The sequence below is a fragment of the Mesoplodon mirus genome, assembly GCF_964341445.2.
Source record: "Mesoplodon mirus genome assembly, chromosome: 14".
NCBI lineage: Eukaryota > Metazoa > Chordata > Mammalia > Artiodactyla > Ziphiidae > Mesoplodon > Mesoplodon mirus.
The window spans coordinates 85,222,165-85,244,065 of record NC_138990.1 but is presented as its reverse complement, the minus strand read 5'-3'; the positions used below and the strand labels follow the sequence as shown (position 1 = coordinate 85,244,065).

At 56.7% G+C, this 21,901-nt stretch overlaps 1 protein-coding gene across 23 annotated transcripts in view; it reads right to left on the bottom strand.

Moving 5' to 3' along the window:
• The window catches only part of DYSF (dysferlin), a 230,073-nt gene that overhangs the window by 67,379 nt on the left and 140,793 nt on the right, over nucleotides 1-21,901 (bottom strand). For 12 of the 23 annotated variants that reach the window (XM_082642728.1, XM_082642730.1, XM_082642736.1 and 9 more), the window contains 9 exons: nucleotides 19,492-19,673; nucleotides 16,829-16,969; nucleotides 15,989-16,018; nucleotides 14,549-14,578; nucleotides 8,459-8,500; nucleotides 5,748-5,849; nucleotides 5,466-5,627; nucleotides 4,251-4,416; nucleotides 3,720-3,796 (listed from right to left, as the gene is read on the bottom strand). In XM_082642728.1, coding sequence (XP_082498854.1) covers nucleotides 3,720-3,796; nucleotides 4,251-4,416; nucleotides 5,466-5,627; nucleotides 5,748-5,849; nucleotides 8,459-8,500; nucleotides 14,549-14,578; nucleotides 15,989-16,018; nucleotides 16,829-16,969; nucleotides 19,492-19,673 — 932 coding nt within the window. The remainder of the gene's footprint in view (nucleotides 1-3,719; nucleotides 3,797-4,250; nucleotides 4,417-5,465; nucleotides 5,628-5,747; nucleotides 5,850-8,458; nucleotides 8,501-14,548; nucleotides 14,579-15,988; nucleotides 16,019-16,828; nucleotides 16,970-19,491; nucleotides 19,674-21,901) is intronic. The other 11 variants (XM_082642718.1, XM_082642724.1, XM_082642726.1 and 8 more) reach the window with 2 other exon arrangements.

Genomic DNA, 21,901 nt, shown 5'->3' with positions numbered 1-21,901 from the left:
AAAGTAGAGCCTGATTCATATTCAGAGGCAGAATCAGAGACAGAGAGAGCAGCCTGGGGGGAAGGGAAGGAAAGAGGAGGCCACATTGGGAGCAGTTCATTCACAGCGTGTTCCTGGTTGGAGGCAACACCTATCTGTTCATTATTTTTCTATATTTTCCAAACTTTATATAATGGACATATATTTATAATCAGAGAAAAATGAATATATCCTTTATCTCTAGCAGAGCACTAAATGGAAGGAAACACCTCTGTGCCCCTCTCTGAGGACACCCTAAGCCTGCCCTCAGCAAGGTAGGTGTCAAGGCCATGACGCTCGCAGCAGCACCACTATGCTTGCGCACACATCTGCTCCCAGCCCCCCACCCCACCTCTCACGCACACTCATGTGCACACACACCGCACACACCCACACTACCACCATCCCCAGACTACGGCTCTAAAATCTACACAAAGACAGCCACACAGACCAAGAAGACACTGTGGGGTTGCCATGCGAGAGTTGATCCCATCCCAGTCCCCCACCACAGAGAAGAGTCCAGGAGGCCAGGCATCTCCTTACTCCCGGAGACAGGTGCCCACCTACAAGCCCTAGAAGGCCAAGTGGACAGTTCTGCCTCATACATCCATTTCAGACCATCTCTAGAACTGGCTGCTCTTGACAGACACTGAAACATTTCTAGACACCTGAGAAATGCTTGGCCGTGGTTGTCAGCCAATGGCACAAGCATCAGGAAAGTCTGGGGTATCTTTTTCTAGTGTGTGGCAGCTCATCCCAGGAACTGGCGGATGATGGCGAGAGGTTCTTCAGCAGAGAAGAGGCAACTGAGCAAGGAGACGGGAGGGACCACAACAGAAGCTGAATGTGGCAAGAGAGCATCTGGAGCTGGGGAGGAGCCTTCTGCTGGGTCCACAGCCAGAGCTGGTGAGCACAGCGATGGGGGCTGCATGACGGAGGGAACAATATGGGCGGCCTAGAGACACGGGCTGGACAAACAGGAGCCAGCAAGATCCAAGCTCTGCCAGACTTCTCATCCCTCCTTCTCATCCCTATCCTATCTGCACTGGGGAAGGGGCAAGGGGACAAGAGCCCAGCCAGAACTATCTGGAAAACCACTGGATCTGGAACCCACAGCCTTCTGGATCAGCCCCAAGATGCCCAGTCCTCCCAAGCCCTGCACAGGAGATGTGCAAGACAGAGTGAGGGAAGGATCTCCTGGACCAGCCAAATCGGATCAATGATCTCAGAGAAAAGCACGATACAAAATTGCTTTTTCCCCAAGCCCCCAGCAGACCCCATCAGGACAGGGCTTCCCGAAGACTGGGACTGATCTCCCTGCCAGCCTCGGGGCTCCTTGAGAATAGGGTTATGCCTCCTCCATCAGACAGGGAGCTCGATGAGGGCAGGGTCCAAACCTCCTCCACCAGAGCAGGCGGATCTCACTTCCTCCTCTCCCTGCCAACCTCCGAGGTCCTGTGAGCCCAGGCCCTCCCACGCGGGCATGCCTCCACCAGCCCTAACCTCAGCTCCCCGCCCTCTGCCTGGCCAGCAGCTCTAGCCGTGTGCTCCCACCAAGAGTGCAGCCCCTGCTCTGGCTCAGACCCCTGGCCCCGGTTCACTCATGTCAACGCTGTAAGGACGTCCAGCCTGGGCCTCCTCACCGTCTGCCTCTGGTCGTGCTTGTAGCCAGCAGGACCCAAGAGAGTCCCTCCCCATCTGAGTCTGTAGACATTTTGAGGGCAGCACACACAGAACGGAAATCCTGCTGGGCAAGCTCTACGCTTCCCTGCACAGACTCAGATGGCCCACTGATGGGGGGGATGTGGGAGCCAGCACTGGGCGCCCGGAGCTTGGGGCTAATTAGCTGCCTCATTCAGCTATGAACACCCACCCAGGCCAGAAGATACTAGCCTTGAGTGTAGCTGAATTCTGTGTATTTGCAATTTCCATTTGGGTTTCCCCAGTCAAGAGAAGCTCCTCCTTAGACCCCTACAGAGAGTAGGCAGGTAATCGACCCAGCCACCCATCTACTTATGCATCCATCCACTCATCCATCCATCCATCCATCCATCTATCCATCCACCCAGGCAGACTTTCTTTGAATGCCTCCTCTAAGTCAGGCCCTGTGCTGGTCACTGGGGACACAAAGAGGAATGAGCCCTAGTCACTGCCCTAAGCCTAGTCTAGGAAAGATGCTGGCATTTACAGAGGCAGCACGACTTAAGGCAAGCGCAGTGACCAAGATAGAGACAGGACTTGCAGAAGAAGTGGAGGAGCCAGGGCAAAATCCTAGAAGGAGGTGACCACATCTAGGCTGAGTCTTAAAGAATGACTGGGAGCTGGCCAGAAGGTGCTCCCAGCAGAAAGCGTGCTGGGGTGGGGCCCTGGAGAGCCATAGAGGTGGGTGAAATGGAGAGCTGCGGGCTTCTGAGGATGCTTAGCACCAGAGAACTATAAAGCAGCTATGAAGCTCTTGTCTCAGCAGCAGTGAGGCCCAGGAATGAACACCAGAAATGTCCCCATGGAAGTGGCAGAAAGGTGAAAGAGATGAGCGCGTGACAAAGAAGCAGAAATCAGCCCTAAACGTCAGAGGGAAGCCCCTGTAAGCACATCTCGGGGAGAGTTTTGAGGATCCCGAGCCCAACCCAACACCCAAGTTTGTTCTCTTGCTCTCAAGGCTAATATTTGATTGATGGTTTTAAAAAAAATAAAACCCTCCCCAAATGCCACCCCCTCCCCAGTGAATAAACAGGTTGTGGGCCTGAGCACAAGTACTGTCTACACAGGCTGGGAGGCTCTGCCTCCAGGCAGCCCAGAAGCTCTGGGAGCCCCAAGTGCCAGGGGTACGGCCAGAATCAAGAGAAGCTGATAGGAGGGTGACAACCTGGAACAGAGGGGGACAACTTGGAACAGAGCTATTCAAGGCTGGTGCCCACGGTGAGGCCTTTTTCCATCTCCACTGCAGGAAGGACTGGGTGGTCTCAGCCATACAGGATGCTGAGCCACCCCAGGGCCCAAGGTGAAGAGAGTGCTCCCCCCTCAATAAGAGATATCATAGACCTCTTGCCATGCTGTTGTTGTCTGGGTCACCAGCTCGCCCTGTTGTGGAGCACATAGCCAGGGTCTGCCTCTTACCTGCCGACAGGGTTGGACACCCTTGCAGTAAGGCCCCTCTCCTGGCCCCCTTCCTCTCCTGCAGGTGGAGGGAATGGGGTGAGAGGGACCACTGGCTTGGACACAGACCCCTCCTTCAAGCTGCCTGCCAGGTACCACAGAGCACAAGCCCATAGATGAATCTCCCCCCAAGGAGGGCCCTAGCTGGGTAAGGCGATGGGGCTGGGACACCCCAGAGGCTACCGGTCACTCCCCACCCTGTCCTCCTTCTCTCTCGTTCGCTCCTTCCACCCTGATTTCCTGGGTGATTTCCAGGAGAGAGCCCTCCAGGTAGTGGGGCCTTTTTTCTCATATGCTTTGGGGGAAATGATTGGGTCTTGACCAGAAGACCACACACAGCCTCCCCTGCAACCCCCAACCTGCTCCCAACCGGACTGAAAGCTCCTAACTGGAGCCATCCATCTATAAGTTGTCCAGCCACCAGGCTGCAGAGAGAGTGTCCTATGGAGGCCGTGTGATAAGGAACGGAGGGCAAGGGGCAGGGAGAAGGCAAGCAAGCCAGCTCTTGGAAGGAGCCGGTGTCTGTCCCCGGGGACCCATCGTACCTGGATGGGGATGAGGGGCTCCTTGTCGTCGATGTCAATCAGCACGTCTTCCCCAGGACTGAGTAAGCTCACGTCATCTGTAGGGGGAGCAGTGTCCAGGCCTGAGAGGGGGCTCCCTCAGGGGCTCACCCCTCCTGAGCCACAAGACTCGGCCCTCGGTCTTGCCACACTTTTCACTCCGTGTCTCCCTCTTCCTCCCAGCCATCCTTCCCTCTCCCGGCTCCCTTCGCACTCCCCATCTCCCCAGTTCTCCCTCTGGCTCCCTCCTCATCCCACTGATCCCTGAATCTCCCTCTCCCTCGGCCTTTTCCGCACCACGCCCCACCTCAGCATCAACGCCCCCCACCTCTCCTGGTGGGCCCAGCCCAGGGCCAGATGGTGCCCTGAGGGAGACGAGATTCCCACCCGTCCTTCCGGTCATCTCATTCAGGGCCCAGTGAGAGGAGGGCTTCAGGACGTGTCTCAGCTGGGAAGTCCACCTGTCCCAGCCCCCTCTGCCTCCCCGCCCCCCGTCAACAGCCCCTCCCCTACCTGGGCCGCCCTGTGGGGACGGACTCTCCTCTGAGTAAGGGTTGCACAGGAAGCTCTCCAGGGAGCGGACGGTACACTGGCCCACCACAGGCCGGCGGCCAAACTGGCGATTATCAATTACCTTGATCACGATGGGGGGACAGTAGAGCTCCTCCCTGGGCAGCATCTGGGTGGAGAGGGAGGGAAGCTCTGGGCAGCAGCCTGACCCCATCTCTGGGAGGTCTCAGAGGAAGGCGAGCCCTTCTTCCCAGGGCAAGTCCAAGGTGCAGAAAATGCTCTCAACCCACACATAAGCCCCAAGAGCCAGCCGTCCACACGGGTGGTTTGCCGAGCCCAGGAGCTGGCCAGTGGAGCAGAAGCCACACGCCCCTTCTGTCTGCCTCTTGGATGCTGTACGCAGAGGCCGACTTTTCCCTCACAGTTTTACCTTCCAAACACATCCAGCTCAGCCTAAAGTTAAAACAAGTCTACTTTCCCTGAACCCTCACTGGCCGGGGAAGAGAAGAAGGGAGAAGTTGGCCCGGGACTGAACATTTCTCGCAGACAGACCCCCCCAAGTGGATACTCAAGAGTTGGCTTCCAGACCCAGATTCTTCTCCCCCCAACCCTAAAAGCACTTTGAACACAACTTGAAATAATTTATATGCTCTCCTTCGGTGGCGGCTTTGGCTCAGCCAAGAGGAGGCTCCTGTTGACAGCCACTGGGCCTGGAATTTCTATAGTACTTTCATCTTGCAAACCATTTTCCTTTCCTCAGACTTGCCTTACTCTGGTCACTAGGCCCAGGCAGCCCAGGTTGCTGGAGAGGGCTGAGGCCTGAGGGCCGCGGGGGTGAGCCCCTCTGCGGGGGCCCAGGCTGGGGGAGGACCAGGTCCTGGAAGGTTTGGAGGAATCCTGGAAGCTCAGAGCCCTGGCAGGGAGCACCGGGGAACTGAGGCCGGCCCTGAGAGGGGGAAACAGCCAAGGATGGGTCCTTGGGAGCTCCGTGGACTCAGGATTGAGGAGGAGGGGCCGAGCTGGCCCCCTCTGCGCTGCTCGCAGGCTTCAACTCCTCCAGGGAGGAGGGAGCACCTCCTCCCATTCTCCAGTGAGGTGGGAGTGATGCCGTGACCCACTCAGAATCCCACAGGGAGCCAGACCCCAGGCCGCCTGGGGCCGCAAGGGAATTCTAACCACCAGGACTCCAGAAGGGGATGGCGGGGAGGTCGGGCTCACCACTTCCATGAAGAGGGTGCAGGTGTCAAAGTTGGGGTTCTTCCGGAGGTTCTTGATGACACAGGACTGCACGGTCTGGCCCCCACATTCCACCACCAGGCTGGGGGAGGACACGCTGGCCAGCTGGTAGCTCTTCATGTTCCGAAGGCCCCATGCCAGGATCTGGGGGGCACGGAGTGAGGACAGCAGCTGGGAAGGCCCCAGGCCCCAGAAAGGCTGGGCCAGGAAGAGGAAGGGCCCGGCTGCCCACAATCCCCCCCACCACCACGGGGGCGGACTCACCTCGATGGCGGTTCGCTGGAGAACAGGCTTGATGTTCTGGGGGACCATGTAGATGTTGGCCTCCCTCTGGGGTGGTGGGTAGGGTAGGTCCGTGTCCTCCGACTGCAGGGCAGCAGGTAGAATGGAGGCAAAGGCAGGAGGAAGACCAAGGCGGAAAGACAAGACAGGAGGACAGACGGGAAGGAAAGAAGGACGTGTGGAGAGACACAGAAACAGAGCGGCGAGGACACGGAAGTGGGCAACCGGGCAGACAGAAATGAGAGAGCAAAGTCAGCCTCCCAGGCACCATCTTCCCCAGGATCACAATTCTAGCACCTCGGCCCAGGGTTCAGGTGATCCTGTTGCAAATGAGCCCCAAGGCACCCCTCCTCCCACCAACGAGCTTCTCAGGGTGACCCCGTCCCTGTCACATACACGTGTGCACACACGTGCACACACATGCACTGCCCCATCCAACCTGACACGTCCACTTCAGTCCCTCTCAGTCCCGAGAGGACCACATGCCCTCCTGCTAGCCTGGTTCTCCTGCCTCCTGGCTCAGACCCTCCCAACTTACCACCCGCCCTGGTGTTCCATCTCCAGCTCCAAACTCACACCTGTCTTGAGGTGTGACACATTCTGAACAGAACACTTGCACTGTGGGCCAGAAAGGGTATTTACCAATAGGAGAAGGGGACAGAAAGGACCACCATCCACGGGCACCAAAGGGCCTACTGGGGAGGCTCCTTCACACCATGGACCAGAGGTGAGCGTGGCCTGTGTCAACCCTACCTGCTATGGGTTTGCCAAAAAGACTTGGGCAAGAGTCCTGAAGAAATACATAGGGAAGCAGGGAGGGCAATGGAGGCAGGTATTACTGTGGATTAGACAACTACCAACTCTGACAGTGGTTAGAAACACGGGCTCTGAGTATGGATCCTGACTCCACTACTTACTGAGTAAAATAAGTTATTTCACTTCTCTGTGGCTCAATTTTTTTCATCTATAAAATGATTATTAAAAACGATCAACCTCTAAAGGTTAGTGTGAGGCTTGGAGAAGTTAATACAACATTTAGAAGAGTGCATGTAAACTCTCAATAGGAGCCCACATGGCATCTTTGTGACAGCTAGAGAAGGATGACCCTTTCTTAAAACTCTTTACTTCCACGTCAGAAAATCATCATAGTTTACTAGTTGATTAGAACAAGACACTTTACTGCCACCTACTGGAAATTGTTATAATAAATAAAAATACATGATGTCTGCACTGGAAATCGCACCCCCTTAGACTCAGTGCTCTTCCGCGGCGCACAACCTGCACATCCATACATGGAGGCCCTGACACTCAGGAAATGTTAACTATAAATAGAAGGGCTGTGCTGTGTGCTTTACAGAGCTTGCCTCATGAAATTGCATTAATAAACAATGGAATCATTGGATTCATTCTTCAAGTGACTTGCTCTGGGTTCCTTCTCAAAGGATGGTGCATCCATCTACAGATGCTCTGATGCAGATGGTGGGAGCAGCTGGAGGACTGAAACACACCAGCTTCCTCCCGCCTCATCACTTCACAGCCAATCCCAGCTGTCACTCCTGCCAGTGACACACTGATGATGCTATGCTTCGTGACCTGCGGTGGTAAGAAGCTCATTTCTAGAATCAAACCAGACCCTGGTCCTAGTGCTAACCCTGCAGCTCCTGAGCTATTTGACCTTGGGCAAATAATTCAACCTCTGTGACTCAGTGCCCTCATATGAAAATCCAGGATAACGAAACTCTTACAAAATTGGTCTGAGAATTTAACAAGAGGACAAATATAAAGAGTTTCTGGCACACGGGAGGTGCCTAGTAAACAGCAGTGACTAAAATGATAGCTATATTGTTGGTGGTGCCACTGTTTCCGTCCCTAATGTTGTTGGTGATCCCCCAGGGACTTGGGCAGCGCTGAGCCATCAGAGGCACCTCTCAAAACAACGCCGGCTTCAGAACTATCCCTACGTCCCCAGAGCACAGAGTGAAGGAATTCATCATTTTCCTCCAGACCCACAACGCAGGTGACATGATATTTTTAGACTGGCTGAGCAACGGACGCCATCAGGAGAAAGAGTGATGAGCAGGGCTCAGCTCCACGGGGTGCCGTGCACGTCACAGTCCCCCTGAATGGTGCCCCTGGAGGCTGGAGGCAGAGCCCGCGGTGGCCTGGCTGCTCTCGGGATGCCTGGCTTGGCGTCCAACCTTGGCACTCCAAGGCCACCTACTGCAACAGCTGTGCAGCAGGGGTCGCCTCTTTTTAAAAAAGGTTATGCCTGAAGGCCTGCTGGTGGCCTGCTCAAGGCTGATGCCCAGCCCACAGCGTACTGAGGGCCAAAAGCCCATGACGAAAGGGACAAATAGAAGACGTCAGGGAGGGAAGAGCCCTGGGATCCTGGGTGGGGAGGCAGAAAGACCAAGCCTTTCTCATAGGGCTGCAATGTTGTCCTGAAATCACCCAGGAAAACTCATGAATATACTTCCCCCAGAACATTCCTCTCCACGTCCCCAGACTCTGGGCAGTGTCCCTTTGATTCCTTTTTGTCCCTCACTTCCACGTCCCACTTTCCCTCTGGGCTCCTCCAGGTCCCCTGTGAGGATATTCCTCTCTCTGTGCAGACGCCCAGGCTCCCCACCACAGGAACCTGCTTACAGAGGAGGACAGGGACCAAGAACCTGGAGAAGACTGGGCTCCAGTACCGTTTGCAGGAGGCCCTGGAGGAAGACGGCGGGTGCACACAGCTGTGGAGCACCAGGCCCGGCCGGCAGGAAGGAGAGACAAGCAGAGACAGCGGTTAGAGGCGCATCCGCAGGGCAGCTTATGAGGCACAAGGCCCCCAGTCTCATCCCAAGGCCACCTCCATCCACCATGCCGTCCTCAGGGGTCCCAGGACATCCTTGCTCCCTGCACCTCGTTGCCATTCCCCAGAATCCCTGCCCCTGCAGGGGCTCCCCTCCCCCTGCCAGCTGCCACCAAGCCCTCTGTCCCCTCCCCACTGTGCGCACCGCCCCGCCTGTAGGCACCTCTCATTATCACTGTGCATCTACGCCGCCACGTGCTCTGGCTCCCCAACCCGGCCTCATCCAGTGCGCCCCAATTTTCCACACTATCTGCTGGATTTTTTCCTTCCACATTTAAAGACAGTCTCGACGGTATCTCGGGTCCATCCACACCTTCTCTCTGTGTCCTCTCCTGCAGCCTGCCACCCCCTCCTCTCTCTCTTCCTGAAAAAGGCTGCCTCCATCCCCTGCCTCTCCCCCGCTTCCACACAGCCCTCTGCCCAGTGCACTCGCTCCGCCCCTTGCACCCCCTCCCTGGAAACTTCTCTCTCCAAAATTAACAACAACCTGCTTGTAGCCCAACCCAGAGGAAACTCACAGGCGCCTATCTCTCTCCCTACCTCAGCAGCAACTGGCCAGCTGACCTCGTCCTCCTTCCTAAAGCCGTCTGTCTAGCTCCTCACCGCTGGCCCCTCCGCCCTCTCTACCCTCCGCTGGCTGTGTCTCCCTGGCAGCCTCCCCCCTGCTCCTCTGCCCAGCCCTCCCCTAGGCTTTCCGCTCCCAAGCGTCTCTCCTAAGCCCCACACTCACATTCCAACCTTACCGCTACTTCATCCATGTGTCCTCCTGGCCTCTCACACCGAGCTTGTCCCAAAATGGATTCTCTAAGATCCCACCCCCCCAAAACCTGCTCTCTTCAAATGTCACCTCAGAATCCAGCCCCATCATCCACCCAGATAGCCAAGCCAAAAACGCCACGCCACCCTTGGCTCTCCTTCCCCTGGATGGATCCCCAAGCCTTAGGGCTCCGTCTCCTAAATCTCTCCCAGGCCCACCCACCCATCTTCTTTCCTGGGTCTGGGTCACCGCCATCTCTTGCCTGGATTCACCAGCATCATCCTAAGTGATCTCTTGCATCTGGTTTTGCACATCCCCTTCCAATGAATGTATGCTGTACTCTGCAGCCAGGGAAGACTTTCTAAGAATGCCACTCTGTTTAAAACCCACCCGCTCAGGATGAAGTCCAAACTCCTTGACGCAGCCTCCAAGACCCCTCATCTTCTAGCTCCTGTTGACCTCTCTGGTCTCGCCTCTCACCACCAACTTTCTCCTCCGGGACCCCAGGCAGTGATGGGCCACCTCCCCAGACACGCTCAACAGCACCCCCCCTTCTGAATGCCAGCAGGTTGCAGGAGGCACCACACTCTCTTTACCTGCGAGTTTGGAGCTCACTGGTCCCTCTGTCTGAAAGGCTCTCCTGCCCACTTCATCTGCCTACCTCCTACGTGGACTTCAGGTCCACTTAAGTGTTCCTTGGAGCCCCAGGTTTAAGTTAAGCACCCCACGGTTCCCAGAGCAACTTGTCCCATTGAAAGACATCACCCTGGGTCATTTCTGTGTGTTCATTTGTCTGTGTCCCTTGTGAAACCAGCAATTCTGCACCCAGGGACAACAGCTAAATCCCCTGTCCAATAAATAAAGGCTTACGAACAGATTATTGAAGGCAGGGAGGGAGGGATGGCAGAGGGCGAATGGACGGGGGGATAAGGGGACAAAGAACCGACTCCGACATACTCTCCCATCCTTCCCAACGCTCTCGCCTGTGTCAGTCTTGCATCCTCACCAACCCCTCCTTTCCCCGTGCCTGCTCATTCCTCCCTCTGTTTGAATGGGCTTCCTTTGCCATCTTCCAGAATCTACCCCATCTTTCAGGGCCTAGGTCAAACTCTACATCCTCCAGAAAATCTCCCCAACCACTCCAGAAACTCTTTACAGCCCTACTCTCTGACTTCTTTTACCTCTAATTAAGCGATCCTGGGCTCTGGTTGCCCAAGGTCCTGACTGGTCTCCCACATCTCACGCTTGGGAGTCCTGTGGCACCAGCCAGATGGCCACTCCTATGCCCAAGTTTCTCAATTTTTTCTGGTCCAGCCCATCTGAGAGGCATGATATCTCCTTCCAGGACAGTGACTCTCAGGGGGCTGGGCTGCAGCGACCCCTATCAGCACTGCCAGGCTGGGAGGGGGTGGGTGTAGACTGAAAGCACCGCCAGGACATCCTGATTCACTGTCCCGTGTGTGACGGGGGACTCCGAGGACCACAGACCTCAGGGGCAGCCACACAACAGAGGGCTAATGAGATGACCCCTTCCATGGTGGGGTCCATCCCTTCCGTGTTCCTCCCCACCCACCCTGAATGCAGGGCAGACGTGGGGCTGCTACACTGACGGGGCTCTACAGGTGTGCAGGGCGCTTACCGAGACAGCTCAGACCAAGAGGACAAGGACACAAGGACAAATGAGGCTCTCTCCCCACTTTAAGCAGAATCCACCGCCTGCCTCCTTTCATCTATCCGTCCTGCTGGCCAGTTCAGTACAGGGAACTGAGGCCCCTGAGCCATGAGGGGGGCTTCCTCTCCCAGTCCCAGGGGCCACCACACTAGACAGACGTGCATTCCCAGGGCTGGGGCAAGTGTGGGCAGGCCCCCCCAGCCACCTAGGTCAGTGTTGCCACCAGTAGCCCACAGACCCCCTCCTCACACAGCAGGGCACAGTCAGGTGACCCTCTGGACACTCAGATCCTAGCTCCTCGGGGAGCTCCATGTGGGCGCAGCCGGGCGGGCTGGGAGGGCTCCACTGTCTGCCTGCCCCACCCAGCTCGTTAGGAACAACATGCTGCTCTAATTACACTTCCCAGGAAAAAACAGTGTTTTAAATTAAAGCCTTGGGGGAGGGATAGGGGGATGGGGGATCACTGGGCTTATTTTCCTGATTGCAAAACACCAAATTTTTCCTTCTGGAGGATTTGGGGGTGCAGGAGACTACCTCATGTACATCTCAGACTAAAAGCCATAGACTGTTGCCTGGATTAGGAAGGGGATGGAGTGACATCTGGTTGGCCCCCCAACTCACAGCAAAAAAGCCACGGAGGACGCTCTCCTTTCAACCAGGGCATGCCTCCACGGAGCATGTCAGGGGCATCAGAACCAAGGGCGATACTCCGAACCACGCCCCCTTAGGTGCTCAGGACCACAAGCCCCTGCTCCCACCTAAAGGGTTCCCAGATGGGGTCTTCCTCTGCACAGGCTCCACATCCTAGGAGCCCTCAATTATTAAGGAATCTGCCATCATCTCTTCTGCTGTTTGTGTGTGTGTGTGTGCGTGCAGGCGTGCATGCTCTCGTGAGTGTACATATTTGCACACACTCACACATGCCTGTGCACTCTCCATTTCTCAGGAAATCTAAAATTGCAGTTTCTTTGAACTCATTCCCCTTGGCAGCGCAGACCGCCTTTGTTCTCCAGACAAAAAGGAAAAGAAACGAGACAGAGGGCTCAGAAGAGGCGGGGAGAAGGAGGGAGAGAGGGAGCCTGGGCCAAGGAGCAAACAGAGGAAAAGGGAAATGCGAAGGGAGAGCTGGACAAGGGGAAGAGAAAGGCTCAGGAAGAGGGGCAACAGCAAGCGACAGGCAGAAAGACAGGCTGGGAGCTGGAAAGAAACCCTCCCCTCCACCCGTGAGGACCCAGGTCTCCCAGACACCAAAGCCTCAAAGACACAACGCAACGGTCCCCCTTCCCGACCAAGAGCCCCCGGAGAGGGATGCTCCAGGTGGGCAAACAGCCTGGGGGAGGGGAAATCTCGTTGCCCACCAAACTGGCCCCACGCGGTGACACGCACCCCCAGCCCGAGGCACGGCCACCTGGACCCCCAGAGAGAGCTCAGAGTCCCCTCTTCCAGGAAGCCATCCCTACTGTCCTCCATCTGCTCTAGGGGCGCTCAGCCCGGGTAGATACCTTTCACCTCATTCATGACACTGTCTCCCACACAGGCGTGGGCTGTGTGCTGGCCAGAAGGCAGTCCCCACCGGAGAGGCCGTCCTTACACCATGCTTCCGAGTCACTTGCCCCTCTCCATTCCCTCTCTAGCCTAGGCCCCCATCACCACATCTGTCTCAAAAGCCTCCTAGCTGGTCTCTCCTGCCCCTCGCTCCCCATCCCACACCTCTCTGCAGCCAGATGGCTTCCTAACACACCCATCTGCCCTCTCTGCTCCCAGACTTTTGAGGGCCCCCGTGGCCAGTGGCCCAGAAGCTAAGCTCCCGGCATGGCTTTTCACAGCCCTCCAGGATGGCTGGAGCGCTCTTCACAGGGGTCAGGCCGGGAGCCTGGAGGGGGCTGAATGAGGGATACCAGGCAGGAGCTCGGCCGCGGCAAAGAAGACAGAAAAATCTTGCTAAGGCGTCAGGCTTCCAGCAGGACCAGCGGCGGCAGCAAGACTAACCTGCCTCCACCCCGCCCCTGGGGATTCTTAAAACCAAATAGGACCCAGGACCTCGGCATGAGTCTTAGCCTTCAAGTGCAGGGAAGAAAGAGGCTGAGCTATGGGCCCCAGGGCCAGGGCGGGAGCCCTCTGGGGATGAAGGGGTCACAAGGTCACCTTCTGGAGTGGTTCCCTGGACCAGCTGATGCTCCATCCGTCCTACTGGTCCTGGGACCCTTTGAACATGCTGGCCCAGCCCTGTGCCCAGCAGACCCCCAGGACTTGCTCTCCTCTGGCCCTGCTGACCCACACCCGCCTCAGCCTGTGGCCGGCTGGCCCTGCGGCAGGGCACTTGGCCCTCGTCAGGCTCTGGCCCCAAAGCTGCAGATTTTGATTTGCTTCCTGACAACAAGACCACAGCCATATCCCTGCTCTTGGAATCTGAGCCTTCACTGTTATATATTACAAATCCAGTTATTAAGGATTTTAACTTTTTTTTAATAACTCATCCCTGGGCTGGGTCTTCTTCAGAGCAGGCTGTGGGTTTTGGCCACAGAATGCTCTCAATCAAGAGAGAGGGCTCCGTGCTGCTTCCCTGGACAGGACTCTGGTCCCCTTTCCAAATCGGCAGTCTTTCGCAACTGCAGCCAGAAGCAGGAGGCTGCCTGTCAGGCGCAATTGCGGCCAGCTCACTTGGCGGACCCCACCTCGGTCTGGGAGCTGAAGGAAGTGAGGTAAGGGGCGCGGGGCCGGCGGATCCCACATCCTGACCCTGCACTTCAAGTCCAAATTGCACTGAAAATGTCAAATGGTGTTCGCTCGCAGCCTGGGGATTCCCTGACGGCAGGAAGTGGCTGCCCTTTTCCCAACCCCCATCTGACCAGGGCTCTCCTTCCTGTCTCTCTGCCTGGGCCTTTGCCTCAGCTCACTCTTGAGGACCTGCTCACAGATGTGCAGGAGGCCATAAGGAAATGTGCTTTTCATCCCTCATAGCAAAGGGCATAGCCTTGCTTCATTTGGATGCAAACCCCAAACTTCTCCCAGAAGCTAGGAATCCCCAGCCTGCCCCGTTCCCTAAAGCAGCCAGGCCCCAACCTGGTGCTTGGTCCCTTGGGCCAGAGGCACGTTCCCCACCTTCTTCCTAAGTGCTACGACAATGTTTGGCTAACGCCACCTCCACCAGCAAGGCTTCCTTGACTACTCTGGCCCCTTATGAACATTTTATTCTTGAAAACATGCCACTTGGTACTCAGCCAGTTGAGGCTCTGTACTGCTGTCCCGGGGATCTGGGCAAATGTGGCTTCCAACATAGCAGCAATCCACCTAAGAGCCAGACTCACACCAGGACACACCCCAGGCAGCCCTGGAGACACGCAGAGTGTGGGAAATTAAATCCAGACAGGGGTCCATGTGACAGAGGCACACTGGAGTACCAGGAACCAGGAAGACTCCAGGGCATGGCCTTCACCTTCCCTCTGCCTCTGCCCACCTATTCCCCAGCCACAGGCCACAGCTGTGAGGGGCCGGCTCACCTCTTCCAGGATCCCTGACGTATCCTGCACCTGGACCACACCATGGGACAGTCCACATCCAGGAGACGGTGGAGGGAGGAGAGGAAGGAGGGTAAAAGTTTACCGTTAGTGACAAAGACCATTAGGCTGGGGCAGAGATCAACAGCCCAGATGTCTCCCTACAAGGAGCAAACAGAAACCACTTCCCATCTAGGGTGAGGGTGATGTGCTTCCCAGACGTGCCCTCTACGTGGTCCCTGAGAAAGAAGGTACAACACACGTTGATTCAGAGGGAGTGGTGGGAGAGGCCAAAGCATAAGCCTGGAGCCCAGGCATCTCTAGAAGTGACAGGAGAAAGGAGACTGACTAACAGACAGGTGCTGGGAAGGTCCCGGACCCTGTGTAACAGCCCCAGGACGCAGTCAGGCCTGAATCCCTGGAGCCACTGCTGGAGATGTGGACTTGGAGAACCAGGGAGAAGCAACCTACCTGCCCAGGGCTGGCAGAGCTGAGAGCAGAAGCTTGGAGTGGACAGGGAGCAGGAAAGGGAGAGGGAGAGAGACTAGAAGGGGTGGGAGGAGAGGCAGAGGGTGGAGTGGGGGCAGAGGGCAGGGAGGGCTTGTACTGTAAGGACCGTCTGCAGATTGCCTGGGCTCCCTGCCTCCTAAGGGGAGAAGCATCCAAACAGAGCCCAAACGACCACTTCTCCAAGCTGCAGCTGAGCCTGGCCGGGCATAGGATTCCTGAATCAAATTAGCCTGGGTACCAGTAAAGGGTTTACATTTTTCATGACCCCCAGGAGAAGGAAGGAGATCAGGGCAAAGGGAATGAAGTCCCCATAACTAGTAGAGGAAATAAAACCGGATCTTAGTGGGAACACTGAGTTGGGAACTACGGTCTAAATCAGAGCTTCTGAAACGTGAGCGTGCGTCCGAATCCCCTGGAGGGCTCGATAATACCCAGGTTTCTGTGCTGCCCTCAGAGTTGGCTTCATAGTAGGTTTGAAGTGGGACCCAAGTTTGGCATTTCTAACAATACCTCGGGTGATGCCACGCTGAGAACCACTGGCCTAAGTCGATGGTTCTCAGCCCAGGCTGCACATTCAAACCTCCTGGGCAGCTTTGAAAGATACAAAGGCCTGAGCCACACCCTGAAAGATGGGATTTCATTTGGTCTAGGGTGGGGCCTGAGCACTGCTGATTTTTAAAGCTGCCCAAGGGATTCCAACATGCAGCCCAGCTGAGAGCCACTGGGCTGGATGACCTTCCATCTGAGTCTGTGATTCTTGGACTTCTCAGGGGAGAAGGGCAGGAAAGCCAGAGCTGGGCAGAGGGACCCCAGCCCCTACCCACCCTGCCCCTGTGGCCCCAGCAGAGCCTTGCTTGGCTTGAAGGCAGGATGGTGGTGGTGTAGCCTGGGAGGGGGCAAGTCTGAAGAAGCAAAGGTAAGAGCAAGACTTACCTCAAAACCAGGAATATGGTAGATGGCCGGCTAGGGTGAAGAAACAGAGCTTTGGTTAAGTGCCTGTCACCCAAGGCCCCACCACCTTTCTGCCCTGGCCAGGCAAACACATCTCCAACCACAAAATGACACTCATGGAATGTGTCTGTGATCAGACAGTCCAGGGATTTGCAGACTCTTCCTTGGCGGACTAGGGACTCCTGGGAGGTGCCTGGTAAGCGAGTGCAGGGGAAGCCAGGTTGGCAGTATGCCGTGTCCCCTCCAGACACTTCAGCCAGAGTAGCCTCACTTCTAGCTGGCTTACATATTAGGGTTCACATCACACTAAGAGCAAGTCTGAAGATGTGGCTCTAATCCAAACCTCCTATTTTACAGCAGGGAATTGGCTGGCTGAGGCTATGGCAGAGTCAACACTGCAACAGGGGTCCTGCCCTCACCTGTCCCTGGAGTCCCCTGCCCCGGACAATTAAGCACCCTAGCCAGATCACAGAGGTCCCCCTTCCAGAAACCATGTCAGAATATAACCCAGAGAAAAATACATCCAATGGCCAGAGGACGCAGATATAGTAACACAGTTCAGATTTCAGCTTTCTGCCCCAGTGTTAGATTGTGTCCTGATTTGGGGCTCAGAAAAGATGGGCACAACCGGTTCCAGCAGGAGGCCCAACACCCAGAGGTGGCCCTTCAGTGCTCTCCACTAAGTGCAGGCCCTTGGTGGGGGAAGAAGAATGTATCTAAGCCCCCTCCTCTCTATCAGACCATCCCCTGCCTGGGCCCTCACCCTCCACCACCAGGAGCTCCCTGCCGGGCCTCCTGGATCTGGATGTGGACCAGCCTCACCTTCTCTCTCTGGATGAGCTCAAAAGAGGCCAGCAGCTCACCCGCCGGCTGGTTGCCCCTCGTCAGCGGGAACCAGGCCAGCCGGGGCATCCGTTCCAGGCTCGGCTGACAGGTGCAGCGTCCCATAAACTCATCTGCACCCTAGACCGAGCATAGGGAAAGAAAAGTCAGCGTCCCCCAGCCCAGGGTTCTGGCGGCCTCAGAGCAGTCACCAGACCTACCTCTGGCCTCCCAGACTCGGAAGGGCCTCAGAAGTCAGGGCAGCCCCTGGTGCAGATGGTGAGCTCTGCTTCCCTTAGGGGGATGCAAGGGCAGCATGAGAGTGGCTACCTGCCACTGTTGTTAATGCTGAATTCCCATCATGGTCCAGAAGTCCCTTTGTATGTCCAACTAGCATTCGTTCATCTTGCTTTAATTTAATCAAGCTCTAAGCCCATTGGAGACGAGAGTGACAGCCTCCTAGCATTTCTTTAATGCCCTCAGCAGGAGAGGCGTTTGACATTTCCCAGGAATTTGTATCTCCTGTTCATTTCACCTTCAAATCCCCCCAGTCTCCACATGGGGAGACCGTGATCACGCTCATCAAATTAAATGAGTCTTGTTAAAATGATGTTTTCATCTTATCATTCCTTTTACTCATGAGCCTTCCATGGCTCCCCACTGCCTAGAGGATGGAGTGACCTTGCTGACCCGTGAGCTCCGACCTTGTGATTAGCTTCCCCAAGGGCAGGGGCCGCAGACAGAACCTGGGTCTCAGCCAGATGATGCCACAGCTGGCACAAGCCTTGGTGGCTCACCCAAGGCACTCATCTGGAGAAACCCAGGCCAGGACTGGGAGGCATCCCTACCTGCAGTCACGTCACTGCTGGGGACATTGCCAAGAGCCATTCTGGAGTGGCCACCAGCTTCTGCATAAATGCCACACCAGCGGGTGACAGTCCAGCATAGACCACTTAGAGTGGTCACCAGCCACAGCACTGGGAGAGGTCCTGGAGGCTCCTCTGGGCCCAGTGTTGCCCTCTAGTCGCTGGGTCATGGAGAGGCTCGGGGAGGGGAGTCCTCGCAGAGCCCAGGCAGCCAGGACAACAGGAGTTCAGGGCAACGGGTATTTGCCGACAGGTAGAGCCCCGTTTGACTAGATTATCTATGAGCACAGCTCTGCTCTCCCCCAGGACCCTGGGGCCCACCCACCCAGAAGAGGCCATGGCTTTCTCCCCCGGGATCCCTCCCGGGCACTGGCCCAAAGGGGATAGAGTACCATCTGTGAAAGAGGAGGTGAGGTGGCATTGGGAGAGAGAGGCTGTGACCTGCCAGCCTCCGGCCCGCCATGCACCCAGCACTCGCACCTGCTTCTGCAAAGTCCCCTGGCCCCGGCACCCTCCAGGTCCTGGCACCTCCCGCCACCTCCTGCCCCAAAAGCTCCAGGTCCTGAGCTCTTCCCCCCAAATTCCCCAAAAGACCCTTCCTCTAGCTGCTTGGCCCCCATGGACCCAGCTTTTCCTTCTAAGGGCAGAGCTTACAGATCAGCCTCCCCAGCCCAGGCCCGCATTGCCCACTGCCAGCCAGTGGGGCACCCTAATCAGCCTCACCTTCCCCCAACCCCTGGTCACCACACCCTCCCTTCCAGTCATGGCAACTCTTTCTGGGAGCATCTGTGAAGCCCTATCCCCTCCCCTTTCATCTACTGCCAACCCCAACCCAGGTAGGGCCTCTTGGCCACACACCCCTCGGCCGACACAGTCTCTCTCTTCCAACAGCATCCCAGCTCTCCTTTGTAAAATGTCGCCCCGACCCCGCCACTCTCCCCGCTCCCCTGGCCTCGTACTCCTTTCTCCTCCTTCCCTGCCTGCCTTCCCCACTCTTCCATCTCCCACTGGCCCCCGTGCTTTGCTAACACCCCTGCCTCATCCCAACACCCCAATCTCACATTTCCACCAGGGCCTGGGTCTTCCCACGGCCCCTCACACTCCAGCCCATAGCCCTCTCCCTCCTGGGAACCTTTCAGAGCTGCGCTGTCCAATACCGAAGCCACCAGCCACCTGTGGCTACTTAAGGTTTAATGGATTAAAACTAAAACACAATGAAAATTCGGTTTCTCAGCACACACGGCAAGTGGCCCTCATTTGGGGCGCACGACCGCAGAGCCTTCCCGCCAGCACAAGAGGTTCTGTGCGACAGCCCTGCAGAGGGGGCCCCACCTGGGCCTCACACTGGCTCCCTGGAGGAGCCCCTGCCTGGTGGTCCCTGAGCCCCGGCTCCCACCTAGACGGGGAACCCCACGTGAGGGGCCACCCAGCCCAGCACAAGTGCTTGATAACCGTGTGTGGAGTCAAAGCAGCCCTCTGATGGGGAGAAGGGACCGACCTGGGATCTTATAAGCAAGTTAGAGACAGAGAAAACCCAGGCTCCTGACCCACAGCCAAGCACCCTTGCCAGATCTGTACCCTCTCTCTGCCGTGGGCACAGCATGCATGGTGGCAATTCATTTTTAATTGCTCTAAAACAGTTTTCACCACTGCCTGTGGGGGTGGGGGAGAGGCCATCAGCCCCAGCCTTGGGGAACTCCCATCTCGTTGGGGACCCATCCCTCACAGCAGCATCTCCCCTGGGCCCTGGAGAGGCTGGGCAGTGAGGGCTCGGGGGAGGAAGGTGGGCAGACTCACATAGGTGTCGTGGTCGTACAGCTCCACCACGATGCTGGCCGGCTGCTCGGCGATGCTGGCCAGCTCACCGAAGATCTCGATCTCGTAGAAGATGAGTGTCTGGTCCCAGGTGGGGTTCAGGGTGTTCTTCACCACCACCGTCTTCTGGCTCTGGTGCAGGAAGGAGACGATTGCATAGGGATCTGTGTGGGCCGGGCACAGAGGAGGGAGACGGGACACAACAGAGACCGTGAGAGTCGCCCGTTCAGGAGTCATGCAGCCACAAAGCTGAGCAGAGCTGTGGCTGCCACTCAGGAGCACCGACGTCCAGGCTGGAGTCCTACCCTGGGGGTACCCCCCGCTCCATCCTCCGTGAGGCCAGCCGGTGGCCACCATGGGAAGACGGGACCGAGGTCCCGGAGAGTGGGCGCAGAGAGCTTCCCTTCTGGGCTCTTTCCTGGGCTGGTTGCTGGAGGCAAAATGAATACATTGTGCATTCATTCATTCATTCATTCATCCAACAAGCACTTACTGACTGAGTGCCTTCTGCATGACAGGCCGGGGGCTAGGTGCTAGGGGCTGAGGATACATTTGGAGCAAAACGGTAATCTATACAAACGAACATAAAATTACAATTTTGATCATGCTTTGAAGAACACATATGAGGTGCAGTGGCGTGTGAGAGAGCGATCTGGCATGGCTGAGTCTGCACTTCAGCAAGCTCGCTCTGGCTGCCACCTGGAGAAGAGACTGGAGGGGGCAGAAGTGGGTGCAGGGAGACCAGTTATGAAACTACTGCAAGGGTTCAGGCAGGGAGGGTGGTGGCTTAGATGGCTGGGGGCACTAGAGAGAAACAAAGGGATTCAAGGGCTATTGAGCGGTGGGGGGTGTGAGGGGAACCCTAAGATCTCTGCAGCTCCCTGACACCCCCAAACTACTTTCCAGCCTATCGGCCCCAGCCATGCTAGCCTGGGACCCACCCAGGAGGCATTCCCTCCGTCTGGTCCCAAAGCATCACTAGAGAAGATTCTAGGGCAGTGGTTCTCAAATGTGAGCATGCAGCAGAATGGTCTGTAAGGCTGGCAGAGACTGCTGGGTCCCACCCTCAGAGACTCCTTCATCAGGTCTGGGGTGGGGCCTGAGAATCGACATTTCTAACAAGTTCCCAGGTGTTGCTGATGCTGCCTTTCAGGACTACACTTGGAAACCAATGCCAGAGAAGGTCCCATGGCGCTGAGTGCATGTAATTTGGGACAGGAGCAAAGGGCTTGGAGGAGGGGGCTCCTCCAACTTCTCTCATTAGGGGGCAGGGTCCAGTTTGCTGCCATTTTGTAAGACTCGACGTGCCAGATGCTGAGGACAAGTGGACAGGGAAGTCTGGGGATGCAGGAGGCTGGCAGCTGGATGCTAGATGTCTGGCAGGGCTGAGCCCAAATGCTCTATCACATGCCCTATACCCTTGGCAGCTTCTCCATCCTGTAGCACCGTGCATCCGCTGCACCCTCCAGGGCAGCCCCCACGTGACTCAAGAGGGCCTCAGCACCAGACATCTAGAGCCGGGGTGTCCAACTGCAGCCCTGGGGCTGAGATGGGGAGATAGCTCTTCCCCACAGAGGGGAGGGGAGCAGGCCAGTCTCTCCCCGGCCAGTCTCTCCCTGGCCATCAAGAGTCCAAGTGGCATGCCACAGCCACTGCACAGGAGGTGGCAGAGAGTGACTATCAAAGAGGTGGGAAAGTTGGAGTGGGCAACAGGAGGACTTCCGTCAAGGGATGGGGTGGGGGACAGGGTCCAGGATTCAGCCCTCAAAGGGCTTGTTTTAAGGGCGAGGTGGGGGGGGATCCACGTTAGGAAACAGAAGCTACGGGCACTCACTGGCTGAACAACGCTGGGTTTGCCTAACAGGAGGCAGCCACCAGGCTAGGACCAGCTTGCCAGCCTTCAGGCACAAAAACAAACTGGGGTCAATCCGGGAGGGCTTCCTGTAGGAAATCGGTTTTGAACCTGATTCTGCAGGTAGAAGAGGGCAATGGGAGGCCCTTGGCAGAAGAAGGGGTAGGGGGGACATGCCCACCACATCTTGCCACGCCCACCTGGTGGGAGCCTCCCTGGCATGGGGCTCTCCTTTCCCATGCACCAGCCTGGCAGGGCTGGCCCAAGCCGTTCCCTTCCTGGCCCTGGCAGGGCCCAGCGGCGTCTGTGCATTTAATGAAACCGTCTGGCTGTGATACCATCAGCTCCAAGCTCGGCAGAGAACCTCTCCCCGGTTCCAGTAAGAAAAAGAGGGCGCGTTCCGATAAATAAAACCATATTCGAGAGCCAGCAAAAAAGCCCCTTTTGTTCCCGCCCCCTGTGCTTCCCAAGGCTTTATTTTTATAAGCGCGCGGGCCCCAGACCGACCGCGTTTACACAAAGATCACAATTGCACATTGT